Source organism: Cygnus atratus, chromosome 1 (assembly GCF_013377495.2).
Source record: "Cygnus atratus isolate AKBS03 ecotype Queensland, Australia chromosome 1, CAtr_DNAZoo_HiC_assembly, whole genome shotgun sequence".
NCBI lineage: Eukaryota > Metazoa > Chordata > Aves > Anseriformes > Anatidae > Cygnus > Cygnus atratus.
Window position 1 is genome coordinate 190,178,448 of NC_066362.1, and position 18,351 is coordinate 190,196,798.

An 18,351-nucleotide genomic window follows, 5' to 3' on the forward strand; every position below is an offset into this window, starting at 1 on the left:
CTTCATTTTGGAATTCATTTGTGCACTCATCAGGAAACTGAGAGCTGTGGGCTTTGACACACTTTCTCGTACTTTCTGTGGCCCAAATGTCATGGGATGGGGGCTTTGCTTCTTCAGAGAAGGCTGCAAATCCCAGGGCCCCCATCCTCGAAGGTGTTTCAGTTTCATCAGGAGCTCATGTTGAACCTGAACACCTGATGTGGCCAGCAGGGTCTATGCTTTTGGACAGTAGGGTAACTTGGGCCTCAACTTTAAGGCCGGATTTCGGCAGTAGTTGGGTACACTCCCTTCGAGGCGGAACGGGCAGGCTGTACCCCAGCAAAGCCTGCCCTGAGCCTGGAAGGGGCTGCCCTCCCTGCTGCCTCCTGGCACAGCGTGGGGCTGAGCACGCAGCTCCCGTCCTTCCCCGAGGGGGACCGCAGCACGGCGCCCCGTTTTCGGAGGGGACAAGCCTCCGTGTAGGGCTGGCATGGCTGCGGCAGGGGACGAGGCGAGCCCCGGTCGAGAGCCACCGGGGGCGGTCTCCCTCCCGTCGTGGGAGCGAGGCGAGGCCGGCCCGGCCCGAGAGGCGCGGCCAGCGGTAGCTGGAGCCAATGGGGGCGGCCCAAACATGGCGGCCGCCGTGGGTGGGGAGCGGGCGCCTTAAAGGCGGCGGCGGTGGCGGTGGTGGCTGCTGCTCGGCCGCGTCCCCCGCGGGTATGGAGTCCTCGCAGGTTGCCGTGATCGGCAGGTGAGGCCTCTCCTTCCCCGCTCGCATCTGGGGGGCTCCGGGAGCCGGCTGGAAGGAGCAGCCGGGGGGCAGCGGGGCAGCGCCTCTCGCGGCCAGCCGGGCTCTCGGTGCCCTCTCCGGCCCGGTGCTGTGCCGCCTTGGTGCGGCTGGAAGCACGCAGGAGGCTGGGGACAGGTTTAACAGCTGCTGCCGTGAGCGGTGACCAGCACTCGGGCTTCTATCGTGTGCCCACGGCGTTGTCCTCGGTTGGGCATGCAGCGGTGGGTTTGGCTGTGGAGGCATTGCTTCGTCCTCTTCAGCTAAAATTCGTTTATTTGAGCAATAACCTGGTTAGGCGACGCTGGCAACGAGGCTGCTTGAGGTTGGAGGCACGTGTCTGGCTGCTGTCACGCGCCAGCAATGAAACCCGCCGCTACCGGTGGCACTTGGTGACACGAAGAAGTGTCCGGAGAGCCGGGCTCTGTGCTGCCTGTCCAAGAAGGGAACCTGCCACCCACAGCAGCCGAAGCCAAGCGAGCAGGTCTGGATCCACGGGCTGCAGCACTGGGCCCAAAATGACAGTGCCTGCCTGTCCTAAAGGAACGTCTTGGGGTCAAGTGCATCAGCATCCTGCCGGCATGTTGCTGTCGTGCACTACTGCTCTAACGCACAAGTCTGGTACCTACCGCTGACTTCGTACGCTTGATAGTGCCAAAGAAATCACACAATCCTGAAAATCAATATCAAAATAGAATAAATTATTTGATCAAATGTTGATTTTTTTTTTTTTTTTTAAAGAAAGTTAATTTAAAAGTGCAGTTTGAGAGAGGTGTTGTTTATAAAGATTCTAACAGCTTAGATATACTTGTTTAGGGGTTCAGATGGTCCAAACGCTTGTAGCTGAGAAGTATTTGTTAGCTGGGAAGTTACCATAGCTAACAAACGATGACCCATACGTTACTTTTCCATAAGCGCTTGTTCTGTAGTTTGCCTGAGAACTGCTGAGATCTGGGCTTGCTGCAGTGATGTTTGCTTTTTCTTTTAAATGATGTATTTTATATAGACAGTAAATTCTCATTTAACAACACTAAATACACAGTTTCACCCCGCACCCCACCCCCAGTTATTTCCACTGATTCCTGCTATTTCCTGAAACTTCCTGTTTTGTTCCATTTTAATTCTTCTTTAACTAAAGGCTGAACACGTTCCTGTTTTCTCTTCCTTTTCTTATCTGGCCTACTGCTTTGTCTCTGAATTTTTACCCCCCATATCATCGTTTACTGATGACCTACTTGCCTTTCGTTTTTCCAGTTGACAGACATTGCTTAAGTTTAATGTTACAAGGACAGCAATCTCAGAAATATCAGGAAATGCATGTGATAATAAACACCAGTAATAATAGTTATGGATATAGAATTCTGTTCTTGTTGCTGTTAGGATTATTATTTGTGATGTTACTTAATCTTGCTGTACTGTGTCTCAGTACTTACGTTTAAAGAGGCTAATGCCTGCTAATAAAGTTACTTAAATTAAAAACCTGCATTGCTTTGATAGACATGATGAAATTATCAGTTACTGTACGTTTCCTTTATATATTTCTTAATAATGGGCTACAAGTAATATGGCTTTACCACAAGATGTGGGCAGACTGTTCCTGCAGGCCTCCAGCATGGTAGGATGTTTCATCTAAAAGCAAGGGCGATGCTAGACATGGGTAGGTGGAAAAGTAGCATAAAAAATATGTATTTTTTTTTTCTTGGTTTTCGCACGCTCACAGTATTTCCTGAATTGTGGAGGATCCATGAGTGCAGTAGCTGGGCCTTAGGTTTCTCTGATTATTTCTGAAGCAGGATCTTGAACTCCTGGACAAATGGGCTGCTCTCCGTATTCAGACTTTGAATTAAACAAATCAATTTCAAAAAAATGAAAAAACAAACCCTTCATAATGTGATTCCATGCACCAGTTCCAGGTTGGGATTGCAGCTGACAAAGCTGTTAATACTTGAATCCAGTGTCCCAGAGTAGCAGTTCCTACTCTTTAGAATTCTGCTATCCTTTTTCTTTTTTTTTTTCTTATCTTTCTCCCAGCACTCAGAATCTGCTATGCAACTAGCAAAGGATATTGCTTTGTTACAGAGAGAGGTTGGTTTCTTATCAACATGTAAGTGATTTTTGGATTGATTGTTGTAGAGTCTGGACTGTTTTAGTTCTTGCACTGCTTGTTGTTGGACCTTCTCCACCCCACCCCAGATAAATGCTACTTTATTAACTGGTTAAAATTTATTTCCTTTTCAGCGGACTCATTGGTCGCAGCTGGGCCATGGTGTTTGCTGCTGGAGGCTTCAAAGTGAAGCTTTATGACATTGCACAACAACAATTAACAAGTGCACTGGAAAACATACGGTAGGTCACCTAACTTGAAATGACTGACGTTGCAGTGAATCTGTGGGATTTCTGTAATTATGAATGAACAGCTTCATCTTACTATTCAAGAGAATATAGATTTTAAGCATTAAAGAAGGCTTTAACTTAAAAGTACAACTCCTGTTAAGATCAGAACTGTGCCTCTAAATCTCTCAATGACACTTCTGAAGAGCACTTCAGTAATTAAGTAATAGTTTAAGACCTTAAATTTAAATCCAAGTTCTTGAAACCATGTCTTCCATGATTAGGTTATTTATAGACTAAGCTTGAAATACAGGAGCATAAGAGTTTTTGCATAGAAAGACAACAAAGACTTCTTCAGAACTCAAAGAGACTAATACTGATTGCTAAAGAGACCTACTGCAATTACCACTTTTCTATAACTAGATTTTAAAAAAATTCTTAAAGTAACATTTTAGCATCCTAGAAGAAGAGGTGGCTAGTTCTGTTAAAGACACAACTGCTGAACAGTTACAATAGAGGCTTGGAAGCACCTTTAGAAGTTGCAAATTTGAGGACTTGACCATGAGAACAGTCAAAATGCTTCAGACATTAGCCCCCTAGCCCTTTTCTGTTCACCCTGTGGCACTACAGCTGAAGCCCCACGCTTTGGAAACATGCGGAGCTGCAAATTCAAGTCCTGCCTGTCTGCCCTCCCTCCCCTGACCTGTAGTGCCTAGAAGTTGCTTATGTACTGAGTGACTCTTAACAATATTTCTTCCAAGTATTTCTCTTAACCTTGCCTTGAACCTGTGTAAATCTTTTTGCAGCCTCCTTGCCAAGGGACTTTGTGTTCTGCGGGTTTACTGCTCGCTGCGTGAAGAGCTGTTCTTGTTTGTTTTGAACCTGACTCATGAGGTGCTTTGCTTGGCCCCTAGTTCTTATGTTAGAAGGGACAGTGACTGGTTGGTTCCACTCAACCTTTTTTTGCCCGTCATGGAAGTTTAGTGCTTGTGTATGTGAGAGTGTACATTGATAGAGTGGTTCTGTGTACAGCCTCATATTGCTATATCAGCATTTAATGCTGAAGTTCAGATTGCTTCCTGATAAGCTTCCAGCTAAGTGCTTCAGCCCTCCTCTCTTGCTGTCTTGCAATGTGACATGTTAGCTGCTGTGCAGCAGCCTGTATGGGGATTAAGTTGTACCTAAAAAGGGATTGTGGTGTGTTGCTTTCGGTAACAAGGCTTACAGCAAGGAAGAGTGACTTCAGGAGCTCCTGTACACTAGTCCTGTTGTAGGAATTTAGATGTGAAACAGTATGTTATGTCTAGTGAGATTTTTTTTTTTAAGTAAAAAGTTGGTAGTGAAGAAAGGGGGAAAATCTGTCACTTACAGGTGTTTTTTTTTTTGATGATTGTGTTTTTTTTCCATTTCATCAAAACTCTCAAGATAAGTGTTAGTCAACCCTAATGTCTCTGTTACTACACCTATATGATGGTACTTTAATTTTTTTTTTCAGAATTGCTGTCATAGCAGTAGCCACGATGAGATTCTGGATTTCTGGAGTTGGGAGGAGACTTGTGGTCTGCATTAGTAAAGCTAGCACTCACCCCATTTTTTTTCTTTTGCTGATAGCAGAATGACAACTGCAGTCTTCCAAGGATTTCAGCTTGGAAAAGAAAAACAAATTATTGTGTGTAGTAGGGTGGAGAGGCATTTGGGTGTGTCAGCGTACTGTCCTGTGCCTGCACATGCTGTTCCATAGGAGTTCAAGGCAGGTTTTGCCTTTCACATAAGGTGTTTAACTCAACTTATAATTAATTTATGTATCTTGGCTGTTGTAACATTTTATTTAAAAAGTCTAGTTTCAATAAAACATAGTGTTGTTTTTTTTGACAAGAACACAAGCTATGTAGTTTCATCAACCACTATTTTAATGATTGTATCTATCCAAATACAGTCAAACTTTTTTTTTTGCACTGATTTCATAGCACACAATCTGCAGTAAATCCGTTTGGATTACTGATATGATACTTTTATAAGAGCTGGAGCTTAAGTAGGTAATGAAGGCTTGTAGAAGAGAGCAGCAGGGACTGCCGGTGGAAGCTGTGTGACAGCCAGCTGGTGGTTGCTCCTCTGGATTTGCTGGGATGTGCTTTCCATTCTCTCCACATTGCTAATAATTTAGGGAAGTTCTTAGACTTGAATGTGTGGGGTTTTTTTTTTGTTTGTTTGGTTAGTTGTTTTGTTGTGTTGGTGGTTTTTTAGCTTTAGTATTGAAAAGAGTTGTGTTCTGCTTTAGTTTAAAGTCTATGACTTAGTTGTATGTGCTTTACATATTAAAGAAAAACTGAAGAATGCAGAGGACTTCTTAGTTTTATTGTTCTAAACCAAGGAAAAGTGGATTTGAGTAGTACACAGTAGTCACGTCTACAAGGAGTAGAAATAATTTAACTGTTATGTGATTGACTTTTAGTACGTTGACTTGTAACTCATTCTGGATTTATATAATCTGTGTTTCAGTAGGGCACTTCGGGATTCATTAATCTAATGAATCCAACTCTCACAGCAGTTGTGTGCAGGCTTGCAAGAGGACTGGCATGGAGGCTGGGAGGGGCTTGCATTGAGGATGGGAACCTGCATGTATCTGTGGAAAGTCTGAAATGTACTCTGACACGTTTTTCAGAACACCTGGTCAAAAATGAGACTAAACTGTGAAATTTCCATCTACTGACACAAATGGAAATAAGTGTCAGGTTGCCACAATGCCAGTAGACCAGATACGGAAAGGAAATGAGAGTGTGGTTATTGAGGCCTAGCGTGGTACAGTAGATTTCCTACATACCTGTTGATACATACTGGGTAGTCAGTGCCCTGACACAAAAAATGACTGCACACTGGATTGAACTGGGTGTACCATTAGCATTATTAACCAGTGTCTGCTCTAACGGAACAACCTCCTCCGGAGAAGAAAACAAACTATCGAACAGCTTTATGCCCTGCTTGACCTACTGAAAGAACCTGTACTAACCTGCCTTAGAAAATGTAAATTTTCATATCCAATATGCTTTCTTCAGAGTCCATGTAATTCTGGTTTGAATGCAAGATTGTTGAGCTTTAAAATAAAGAGAATTAGAAAAACAAGTAGTGCCCTGTTCCTGGAAGTAATCCTAAAACATACTGTGTGGAAATGCTTTGGTGCATGTCCCCCAAAAACACTTTGACTCTTGTAATATGTAAACTTTTTTCAAATAGTTACCGTGCTACTGTTCTAAACATAATCACACAGCTGATAAAGATAGGTAAAACACAGTAAAATGCTGTAATAAAAAGATAGTGAAGCTGTAAAATGAATTCTATATGGAAAAATAAGATGGGATGTTTGAGACTAGTCTAATTGTTTCCCAGAAACAGTTCTAGAACGGTAGCTTCCTCTAGCCACCCTTTCCACTGGGGAAGAAAAGAGTTTCCAAGCTCTTCTAAGGAACTGGAAGGCAGGGCAGGTTGGTAATGCTACTTCTCAGAAGTTCTGCATTCAGAAATGCTTTATCTGTCTCCTGAGACTTAACGGTGGTGATGGTGTGAAGAGATGCTGTGGGGCTTGTCTACTCGGTCATGTGAGGGTGGTGATGTGCTCGTTCTGTCCATGCCCTGAGCTCTTGTTGAGCCACTTATATTTGGAAGTGGTAGGGCCAAGTCCCTTTAGGCATGGTGTCTGCTTCCATTCTCTTACGGTCCTTTCCCCAGCTGTAATAATAGGATATTTTCAAGATGCAAAAAGGACTTTCAAAGCTTTAAAGTTTCCTATTCGTCAACTGATGAGACAGGATACAAAAGATTGGGAGACCTAAATGCATGGCCTTTTTCTGTGGTTGAAAACAAAAACAAAAAAACTTCCATCTGTATCAGTGGAATGTTTCTAGATGCAGAGAGTAGACTTGGCATTTACTCCTTGAGTGTTTGCAAGTCAATTGAAACAGTCTCCAAAGAGAAATGTTGTCTTTCTCCTCATTCCTGTGTGGCAGCCAGTCTCCCTTGGCAGCTCAAATATAAGCTTTAAATAAGACTGACTTTTGCAATGACAAAGGCTGTGTTTTGAGAACAGTTACGGTGTTGATGCTTGCCTGGTATGCAGAAGTAACAGGTTATCTGAAAAGGTGATGAAACTTCCATTCCTGAAGGCTTTCAAGGTTTGGCTGCACAAAGCCAAGGTTAACCTCATCTGGTCTAAGCAATAGTACTGCTGCAGGTGCAAGCCGGACTTGAGACTTCCTGAGGCCTCTGTGTGCCCGTGTGTGCATGTGAACCTTTAGGAGGTCTCAGAAATCAGATCGGATTGCATGCGTTGCCATGCTTTTATGCTGTGCAGCTGCTCTGGAGTCCTTTGCTTTCTGCCTCTTCAAAACTGTGCCAGAGGAAGATGAGGAACTGCCCTTCTTTAATGTACAGACACTTCTGTGGAGAAGGTGCATTTGACAGCTCTGGATCTCTCATGTCTGGACCAGCTTGTCCTGCTGTTCTGGGTGGAAAACTTGTAATGTGTAAGTTGTACACTTATATTCAGTTTGGGGAAAGCAGGAAGAGAGGATTTGGATGTGAATACTTTCAAATGGCCACTTGCAACTCAATATTAGCAGCTTAGTGTTTGGCCATTGTGTGTGTAGACAGCTGGTCCTAGGGTCAGGGGCATTTGTTTGCAAGCTTGATTTGTTGTGTCTCAGGCTAGATCTATGGGGCTGGTGATGTGATGTGGGTTCTGTGGGGTTTTGTTTTTTCCTGGAGGTCTTTAAACAAGGTTTAGATTTAGATCTTAGTGATACGGTTTAGTGGAGGACTTGTTAGTGTTAGGTCAGAGGTTGGACTGGGTGATCTTGGAGGTCTCTTCCAACCTAGATGATTCTGCGATTCTGTGATTCTTTCCATTCTAGCTATTCCCTCATTTATCAAACAGCAGTAGATAGCAGTCTGATGCCATGACTGGTTACTGGCTCTGGTCTTTGGGCAAAGGTGGCTGGCTGAAGTTGTGAAGAAGCATTTTTGATGTTGCCTCTTCTTCCCCTCCCTTCCCCTTGCTGATCTGGTCAGTAAGTTGTGATTCAGTAGTCATGAGCTATAGATATATACCTTACCTTGAAGTAAATAACAGTTCAGTTCCCAGAACAGTGTTGACATGGGCAGTCCTGCACAACAGAGAAGCTCTGGAGCTTGTTGAAGGGTGGGCTCTAAAAGGAAGCAGTATTTTCTTACGGACATGAATTCACCATTCTCTGAAGACCTTATGGGTACTGAGTCAGATTCTTCAAGCTGTTGCTTCATGTGCACCATGACACAACTGCAGAGTGAAGTCCTGTGGTGTGTTCTTCAGCAACAGCTGCCTTGGCCTTTGAGTCTGTGATCGTACTCGGCGATGATCACCCCGAACATGAGGCTGCTCTGAATAAAAACTCAGCCAGTAGAGGTCAGTGGTGCACTGCTGTATGCATAAACCAGTCAGTTGTGTGCCTTGATGTATGGTAAGTATGGGGAAGCTCTCTTCCATTGATCACACTTCTTCTGTGGCAGTCTAGTACCCCAAGGGAAGGTAAGTAGGGTTTAGCATTTGGAAGACTTAGAATTCATTTGTGGAAGAAAATAACCAAACGGTCAATAAATGTATTAGTGAAAGGGCAAAAAAAAAATCCTCTAGGGAAAGGGGAAGCCAAAATTGAAGTAATGCGTTAATTGCATTTCATGTTCTACGATCTAAGTAAAATTTAAATTGCAAGCTTGGTGATGTTAACAGAGGATTTTCTTTGGGAAGAAGAGGGGATGCGGAGGAATGGTCTAGCCTCAAATTCTGAAGAATGAAGACAGTAGCTATGTAGGTTAGTTAAGAAATTATATTCTCTGTGCACAGTGTAGTGTGTAATGGCTTATGGCAGAGGCAGGAATGAGTGGAAGGTCATCACTGGCAGAGGAAAAAAAAAAAAGGAAAAGAACAGGAGACAGGTGCTGCAAACTTCAGCAAGAGCTTGTGGAAGATGAATAAATGCCACACCTGTTGCTGGCTGTTTTGAATCCCTCAGTTACCAATCATGGTATGGAGTTTCAGGGGACCAGGAGGAATATGGAAGTGTAATATTGCACAAAAAGTGAACAGGAGCTTCACCTCCTTTGTAGAAGGGCACGATTCTGTTGTGGTCACTTCAAACTTTGCTTAAAAAAAAAAAAGTATGGGCTATGGCAAGAGGATGCTGGATTCAGGCAACTGTGCCTGTGAAATGGCCTTCTGATGAATGGATATTTGATGCATTCTGAATTAATTGGTCCCCTACCATTTCACCTCACAAGGAAGGCGTCAGGAGCCAGAAGTTTGGATATTTTAGTTTAGATGGCCCTGTCCCTTTACACACAAAGTGCTGGCATCGTTAGTGTGCCAGAAGCCTTAGGAAGTCAATTAGAGCTTTTGCCTAGCTACCCGTGGTGTACCCTGGCAGTTTGTAAAAAGGGATCTGAAGTGTCCTGTTCCCTGCAGATTGCCATGCAGATTACTAAAGAGGCAGAAGGCTGTGCTTTCCAGCTGTCCCATTGCTGTTTGTCAAGGAGCTGAGTGGGGAACTTACTGAGAAACTTGATGGATTTTCTGCTGATTTCTGTGGGACTAACCAGAGTTCTTGGGTATAAATCCGTATTTGAGAAAAGAAGCAAAAAGCTGATAGAACTCTGCATCAATTTTGAACTACACAGACTGATAGAAACGTTAATATTGGTTTAAAATCCAAAGGACTCCAGAACAGCAAACATGACAGACCTGGGCAGTGCCTGAAAAGTGCATAAGTCCTGGCTTCATTTTCTAGCTAAGAATGAACCTTTTCAAAGGTGTCGTCCAATGTAAACAGAATTCCATGCCTAGCTGTTTACTGAAGCGTGCTCTGCCTAAAACAGTTTAAAAAAAAACATTGTCAATGATCAGCTGTTACAAAAATAAAATATCAGAACTTGCACCACAGAAAAGATTATCTGGAGTTAAGTATTGAAGGATTTCCTTGAAAAGGAGAAAGCTAATACTTGTAGGAGTTAGCTGCGTGTGTTTTATAGCTTGTTTTTCTTGTGTGTGTTTGAAAGTTGAAATGTGCTTATTCTGTACACATTAAAATATGGGTGCGTATTCTGTTTTGGAAGGTACAGTGTTAAACTTTACCAACTTCACATAGAATTTCAGTTGACATCTTGCCTACTCCCAAATTATAGGAAATACTTTGATTGAAGGTGCAAAGTCCATGGAGATTAGAAGGTATTTGCCTCTTCTGGCTCTTGTGCTAAACCAGGAGCAGAACTGGTCTATACACTTGTGACTGCTGCAGCGTGCTCCTTACCTAGATTTTCGTGGTAAGGTGTTGCAGCTCTGGGGTGGTGTTGGAGAGATGCATTAGGAATCTGGATTGTCTGCTGGGAAACAAATACTCGCCTTTACACTACCTTCAGTGGGAGGGAGGGCATCAAAGTAACTTGCAGGGCAGCAGGTGGTTATGACCTCTTAATAAAGCCATGATGGAACTACTAGAGCCTATACTTGTATTTTCTTGGACACGATCCAGCTACACAGTTGCTGAAGTAAAATTCTGATTCTGTGGAAGCCCATGGTTGATTTAGTGAGCCATTTCAAGCTGAAGGTCTGAAGGCCCATTGAATCTCTGAGATTTGACTTCCTTCTGTACAGCTCAGTAGGAGCTGGGTTGTCTTTAAATAAATCTCTGAAGACTTTTATCTTTGGTAGCTTCAGAATACTGTGGTCTAAATGGCTCATTCTACCTATTTCTCCATGAGCGAAAATAGCTGCTTCTATCATAAGATGTGAAAGATTGCATATTTGGGTGCCTAAAAAAGATCAGGCAAATGTACCCGAAACACTTTGTTCTCCCTTCTCTAAAACGAGAGCTGAAGGTGATTGCCTCAGATGTACATGCTGACAGGGTGGGTGAGATGAATCCCCCTCAGTCTCTTTAAGAAATCTGGAGGAGGAAGCTTAATATTAGATCTGTGGGCTCAAGACTTGTTGACAGGAAAGAGCTCTAAATAAAGGGATGGCCTGACGAAGTGTGGGTGTGTTATCCCACACTGCTCAGCTGGCAGCCTGAAGAGCATAGAGAAGAAGAAGAGAGGCAGGGCAACCTACATCCCTTTCCCTTAATTTGAAGTGCTGCTTGGAAAAATATTGATTGACTCAGGGGGCCCCATCTCTTCTGAGGTCTTTAGATGCAAAAACAAATCCAGTGGTACTGTTTGGGTATGAGGGGGCACCTGGGCAGGCTTACTAAGGACTGGGTTGTGGCTGGATACAGAGGTCATCTTGGTCTATATAAATATCTTCTACACATTTAACATGCGCTGTCCCAGAAAGCCCCGTGTGAAGACTGTCATGTCTGTGCTGCAGTCACTTAGAAAAAGCATGATGGATCCCCTGGTTGTTTCAATATTCAGCTGTGTGATTCGTGTAACACAAAAATACACTTTTTCTTTCCAGGCTGTAGAGCTTCTCTGTTTGCTGTGTCTTTTTCACCCTCCAGTTGGGTGCCAAGTGCAGTTTACTTGCTGTCTAAGGAGGCATTCAAAAAGAAGCCAAAGTTTCGGAACTTGTTTGTTAGGGAAAACAAAGGATTATTTTTTCTCCCACTGCTAATCATTAGCTCAATTTCCTCCTCTTCAGGATGAGCAATTTTTGCTGAATAATAAACAAAGGCTTTAGAGGAGTTCTGACTTGAGGTAACCAACAGATTTAACTGTAATAATGGCTATATCAAATAGCTTCAGGTTGATTGTGATGAGGTGCTTTAATCCCACTTAATTTCTGTGGAAATTACACCTCTCAATTACTTATACAATTTTGAGGCTTGCTCTTGACTTTTGAGGGTTTTAAGCTCTTTTCTCAGGTGGCGTGTCCAACCCCAGCAGTCGTGTACTTGAAAGTTCAGTTCAAACTCTGGCCACTTAGTTTAATAACTACAGGAATTTTCAGACATTTGCACTGTAGTCATTATCTGTGCTAGGGGAATGTATTTTTTTAGGAATGACTCCTGGCAGTATGAGATGTATTTATTTATTTTTAATACAGTTAAACTGATCCTACAGAGGTGTCAACAAGAGCTGTTGTTTGTAATACTAGAGGAACTAAATTAATGGTATCTCTATTCCCATTAAATATAAGTAGAAAAACTCTTGCTGATTCTGCACTAGTGAAAACAGGCTTGAGGTGGTGACAAATTTGGGACTAGGAATAAATCTTGCAGCTGTCCATGGTTGAAGAGAAGAAAAACCTCAGCAGGGAGAAATGACCGAAACTAACCTTTATATTCTTGAGTATAAATATTTGCTGTGGCATATATAGTGTTCATATCACTGGGTTGTTAAGAAGCTTTTATTTAAAAAACAAGAAAAGTAAAGGTGGCTTAAAAATGTACTTAAAGATCAAGTACTTATATGTGTCTTGTTTCTGTCAGGAAACAAATGAAAGAGCTGGAGGAATCAGGATTCCTGAAAGGATCTTTGAGTGCAGAGAAGCAGTTGGCTCTCATCAGCATCTGCACAGACCTGAAGACAGCAGTAGAGGGTGCTGCTTTCATTCAGGTAAGCAAAGATTTAACAACTAGCAAACAGTTTAAGAAAGATGATGAAAAATTACTGTGCAGTAGGTGGGCGGTAGCGAGTTCAACACGCTGACCCTGTGAGGATGGTTGTGCTTGTTACGATTAAAATTCTTTCCAGCCTAGTATTCCAGCAGGGGAGATCATGCCTCTTTGCAGGTTTGCCTACTCAAGAGTCCTTGCAAGTTTCTTCTAGGTTATATTGGAAGAGGCTGACAGCTGGCTAAGCTGGGAGAGAATTGCTGACCTCCACGTGCAACAAAGACCATACCTGTTAGAAGAAGGAATGTGGGGCAGGAGATTCTCGGGGGAGAGCTTATCTATTTAGGCAACATCGCTCATGCTAGAGCTAGGACTAAAAAGTATTTCTTCTCCAGGTATCTAGGTAAGGGAGGGAATATGGCTATGCCCAAGGCTCACTTGTGACTGTGATGGAAAGCAAGCCTCTTCTTGCTTGTGCCCTCAGGCAAAAACAGGTTAGGCTCTGTGGAGTGCACATCCTATCTCTGCCACAATCACTTGTCATGGATGCTGCAAAGAGTGCTGCATGAATAGGGAGAACTGTAGCCAAAACCAACTATCCGCAGAGTGTTAGAGTATTAAAAATAAGGTTAGTAGACAGGCTGGATCTGTGCTGCTAATAAAATTTGGCTGGGGAACAAGTTAAACTATTGGACCTGATTAGTCTGTGCTGCATAACTACTCATGCCCACATCAGTGAGCATATAATAGTTAAGGGAATAGGTGCATTAGCGACCATTTCTGGAGTAAAGTCTGAATGAGTCTGCACAGAACTCAACATGCTCTACCCTATGTGGTTGCCCAGTACTGTTCCAGGGTTGTACCATTAACTTTCCCACAACGTGTTGCACCCAAGAATTTACAATTTGCAGTGTTTCGGGTTGTAAATCCTACAGTCTGTTTAGCTGCAGTACATCCTTAATAATAAATGGAACTAAAAGAGCACGTGTCCAGACCCTTTCTTCCTCCGAAGTAGCCAGTTGAGTGTAGAAGAATGGGAGGCAGAGCAAAGCCTCACAGAGGAGTCAGGTGTGAATGCACTTGCAGTTTCCTACAGTCATGAACTATTTGGTGTCTACTTCCTTTTCACAAGGTCGTGAAACTATATAGTGTTAGCCCAGTATCTTACTTCCTCATTAGTAATGAGCTTAGAGTTTGTCCGTTCATATTGTTTTCACATTTGTATCATGTCTACAGAGTTTAATCTGCAAGTTTATTGTCTGTTCACTCAGTCTTATAAAGTCCTTCTGCAGATGTTTGCAGTAGTAATAACAAGGATCAACTTAATTCTATGAGCTAACTTGCAGGTCATTTCATCTCTGTGAAACAGCACTGGTCAGCATTTTTCACTGAGTAAGAGCTGACTGTTCTTCTTACTTGATGCTTACTATCCTTACCAGTTACTGGCCATGAAAGGACTCTTTTTCCCTCACGTAGCTGGTTAACTTCCTTGAAAGCCTATATATGTCAAATGACTTTGTCTTTGTTACAAGACTTCTGGACATCCTTACTGACAGCATCAGCTGCGTGACTCCTGTGCCTGTTGCCTCATTTAGAGAATTCAACTAGATTTGTGAGGCAGTGTTTCTCTTTGAAAACATTGCTTTGTCTCTTCCACATTTATTTAAAGCTCGTTCAGTGCTCCCCTTTTCTCTTAACTTGCTTAATAGAGACATAAAGCTTACAGGCTCAGTGTTGAAATCTTCCCTTAGTTCCCTTAAAATTGGCACCATGCTTGCTACTCTCCTGCTCTTTGGTATCAAAATGCATACGTTCAACTGTTTCAAGTGAGCAGTTGTGTGTCACTTACTGGTTTGGGGCACTGCAGACACATCAAAACTGGATACCATGTCCCAGTACCTTGATTTTTGATCCCCCCTCTCTTTATTCTAAGATTTCTTCCACTTCTTCCCACTTGAGACAGACCATGGGAGTTCCCAAGAGGAGAGCTTCAGTGTCTGCAAGGAGTAGAAAGGAGAAACAGAAGTATATAAAAAAAAAAAAATGTTGTTCTCTGTGTTTTATCCAGACGTTCCTTCTGTACTTAGGTCATTTCTTGTCTCTATACATTATTCTTCTTCACGTGTTTTGAAGAAGGAGAAATAACTTTTTTCTGTGCATTTTTTGTCTTTGGCAAATTAACAGTCTTTCACTGGCATGATCATTTGAGCACCTGGTCATCACAGCTTTATGAAGTCTGCCTTCTTGGTCCTAGCAGACTCCTAGTTTTGCCTGTTTTTCTCTTGCTCTTTCGAGCATTTCTTACCACCTAGTATGTCAATATGGTATGTCTGTTCCTTCCATGCCACCTGTAAGTATTTGGTCCTATTTTACTGACAAGTGTGCATCTCCTTTCAAGCATCCTCACTTGTATTTTACTATCTTCTTCTGAAGCTGAGTGCAGTTGTGATGGAGTTACTGGCACTTGTTGCACCTAGGGATTTTGAATGTTTATTCCTGCTAGAGAGGCTCTTCAGCTGTACGAGTTTTGAGCAAGGTCCTGCATGCTACTTCAGATTAAATCAGGGGCTGCATTTTTTTGCCCCCTTCATATTCTTCTTGATCAGCTGATCAGTGAAGCTGGTATTGGGCAAGTGTTGCAAAATCAGAGTAATTCTGTGTTGGAAGGGACCTGTGGAAGTCACCTGGTCCAACCTGCTGCTCAAAGCAGGGCCAACTTATATCAGTTTGCTCAGGGTTTGTCCAGTTGAGTTTTGCGTATCTCTAAGGATGAAGACTTCCAGTCTCTTCAGGTAACTTGTTATGGTATTTGATTAACCTAATTGTGAAACTTTTTCCTAGTATCTAATTGGAATTTTCCTTCTTGCAACTTTCGTCTCTTGCCTCTTGTCCTCTCACCATGGACCTTTAAGAAGAATCTGGCTTCTGTGTGCTCCCCGCAGGTAGTTGAAGACAGCAGTGTTTTGTTCACAGTGTCTGAATAGCAACAATCTACCTGGGGTAGCTCAAGCTCTCAAGCTTTCTGGTACTATCTTATGTTCTCTTAATCCTTCTGATAACACTTAACAGCTACATGTTAAGCATATAAATAAATGAAGTAGGTGCAGTACGCTGATGGGTAACAAGCCTTAAGTGTGAAACACTGGTGGTGGTGTTCATATCAGCTTATCAGTTCCAGGCCATAGTATCAAATTTTGACTTGAGATGAAGTGTTACCAGATATACAGTGTAAGCAAACAAATTATTTGAACTAGTCTTTAATTTGTTCTTTTAGGGGTGTGAAGAGAAATAAAAGAGAATCCTTATTTTTAGGTTCATAGCCCTATTTCAGCATTGAACTGACTACTTTCTGGCTGGCTGAACCATATTAAACTTCTGAAACTTCACAGAGTACAGCTTTAAACCTGGAAGGACAAGATGGACTATGAGGACAAATGTATTGTTTTTTTCTTATTTTTTATTTTTAATTATTGGTTACTTATAAATTAAAACGTCATTTGCGTTAATCTGGGTTGAATATAGAGGGCTTAATTTTCTGGCCTAGTGATAAAAACCTACTGATTAACTTGTCAGAAGACTTCCATGAGATCTGCATTTCTTTACACTAGATTTCAGTTGGTTAAATCTTAACTTATTTTCAAATTTGGCCTATGTAGAGTAAGTCCACCTCAAACTAAAAATTTCCTTGATGTTTGCACTGCTTGAATGAATTCTGCAGGTAGCGTTCTATGCTGTTTTAGTGGGACATAACTTGAAACAAATGGGGTGAAATAATAAAAATATGGAACTTCTTGAGTAGCAGTAATGAAGATAAAATGAAAAAGTGAAGTGAAAGATGCAAGAAATAATTAGAAGGACTGAGAAGAAAATTTGGAACGGTAGTGTTGTGAACTTCTAAAAAACAAGGTATGCCTTGTGTCTTTGTTTATATCTTCTATCTCCTGGACACTTTTATGAAGTAAGCTATCTTGATTTGGTACGCTTTACATCATCTTCAGAAGGAAATTAATTTGCTTTTTGCTTTAAAACTGAGTATTCACCCAGGAAAATGATGAAAGTGCAATTTCACCTCTTGGTTTTCCTGTGCTACTTAGAAGCAGTTGGAAGTGCCTCTGATTACTAAATAATAAAAATCAGTGCAGCGTTTGTATAATCTCTTACCATGGTGCTATTAAAGTAAAAGCCTATCTTTATATGCTTTGCTCTATTTTTCTGTTACTAAATTCTTCCAAAGCTTATTAGCTCTCATAGGAGGATAAAATGACTAGCTGTTGGTAAGATCTAATGCTTGATACTTGAGCTACCTTGTTCTCCAGCAGCAAGCAGGGAGAGTGCCTTGGCTTTGAGGCCAGTGCTCACGGTGAGCTGCCTGGCTTGGCAGGGCTCCTTGCAGCTGGGGCTGGAGGATGGCAGGGAGGTGCTCTCTGAGCCTGCCAGCTGGGCTGTGGCATGGGACAAAGCAGGCTGGCAAGAGGATGATGTTAAGCTTGAAATTCAGACTACTGCAGTGGAGAGAATTCATAATCCCCGTGGTGTGAGGTATTTATCCTTTTACATTTTAAAGAAACTTTGCCAAAAAAGCCCTAGAGCAGTTTTTCTTTTTTTTTTTTTTTTTTCCCGTCTTATATTAAAATGGGAGGACTCCCTCCCACCATCCTACCTTACATGTGCAAACTCTTGAACTGGTAATAATAACACTAATAGATTTTTGGCTTGGTTTCTTTCAGACCTTCCTAGATGTATTATATCTCCCAGGTAGACATAAATTAAATAATTTTAAGGTGGTAGCACTTTTTTAATTATTAACTTTCAGAAAGTCTGGAGGTGCTTCAGGATGGGATATCAGCATTGACTTGGGAGTCCTGATGGTTGTTGTCTCGTGTCTCTTGTCACATAAACTTACTTGACTGATTGGTACCAATTTCTACTGTTAGTATTTGTTCTGCTCTTCTGATGGCTTCCAAGAAGGTTTGTACTTCTGGTGATGACCTGTCTGCAGACAGGTCAATGTGCAAAGGTGTCTTCAGCTGCCCTGAGCTCATAGGCTGGGAGACAGTCCTGGTTTGGAAGCTGTGTTAATGAAGTACCTCTGTAAATGAAAAGCTGCTGCAAGGCAGTGTGTGCAAGCATTGCAGTAACAACTTCTTTGGGACTGGTATCTGGTCGGCTTGGAGCACTGGACAGGCAAACACGGATCTGTTTGCTCTTAACTGGGCAAATATAACCTTAGGCCTGGTTTTACCTTATCTACCTCAAACACTGGTCTGAGGCACCAGCAATTCCATTTCAGCTTCTGAGGGAGCTGGCTCTAGGGATGTTAACTGACTCGCCATCTCTGTAGAAGCTTGAGGAAAACTGTTCTCCATTTGTAGGAGTGAAACAGTTTGAGCTCAAAGACTTGCTGTAAAATACTGTATGAAGTCCATGCTTGAGATGAACTGGAAGTCTGAGTAGGCAGCTGTGGTGCTGCTGTTGAATGGACTTTTATTCTTCCAAACTTTCTAGTGTTCACTCCCATGTAGCCTATGCATGTACCAGCTGGCACTGTCAACCATTACAGACTTTACAATGGTTTTGGTCCCTGTTAGAGGAGGTATTCACTGCCATAACTGTTGTCCTGCCCAGCAGTTAACCCTGCTCCTGTGTTTTTTCACAGTTCTCTGGTCTCCTTTCAAG

General features: G+C 42.4%; 2 protein-coding genes across 2 annotated transcripts in view; one reads left to right on the plus strand and one right to left on the minus strand.

The window, feature by feature from the left end:
* IFT88 (intraflagellar transport 88) overlaps nt 1-18,351 on the minus strand; it is a 213,515-nt gene that overhangs the window by 55,340 nt on the left and 139,824 nt on the right. The window lies entirely within an intron of this gene.
* Nucleotides 566-18,351, plus strand: part of CRYL1 (crystallin lambda 1) — a 59,484-nt gene continuing 41,698 nt past the window's right edge. The window contains exons 1-3 of the mRNA XM_035542729.1: nt 566-730; nt 3,005-3,112; nt 12,550-12,676. Of these exons, the coding sequence (XP_035398622.1) occupies nt 594-730; nt 3,005-3,112; nt 12,550-12,676 (372 nt within the window). The 5' untranslated portion in view covers nt 566-593. The remainder of the gene's footprint in view (nt 731-3,004; nt 3,113-12,549; nt 12,677-18,351) is intronic.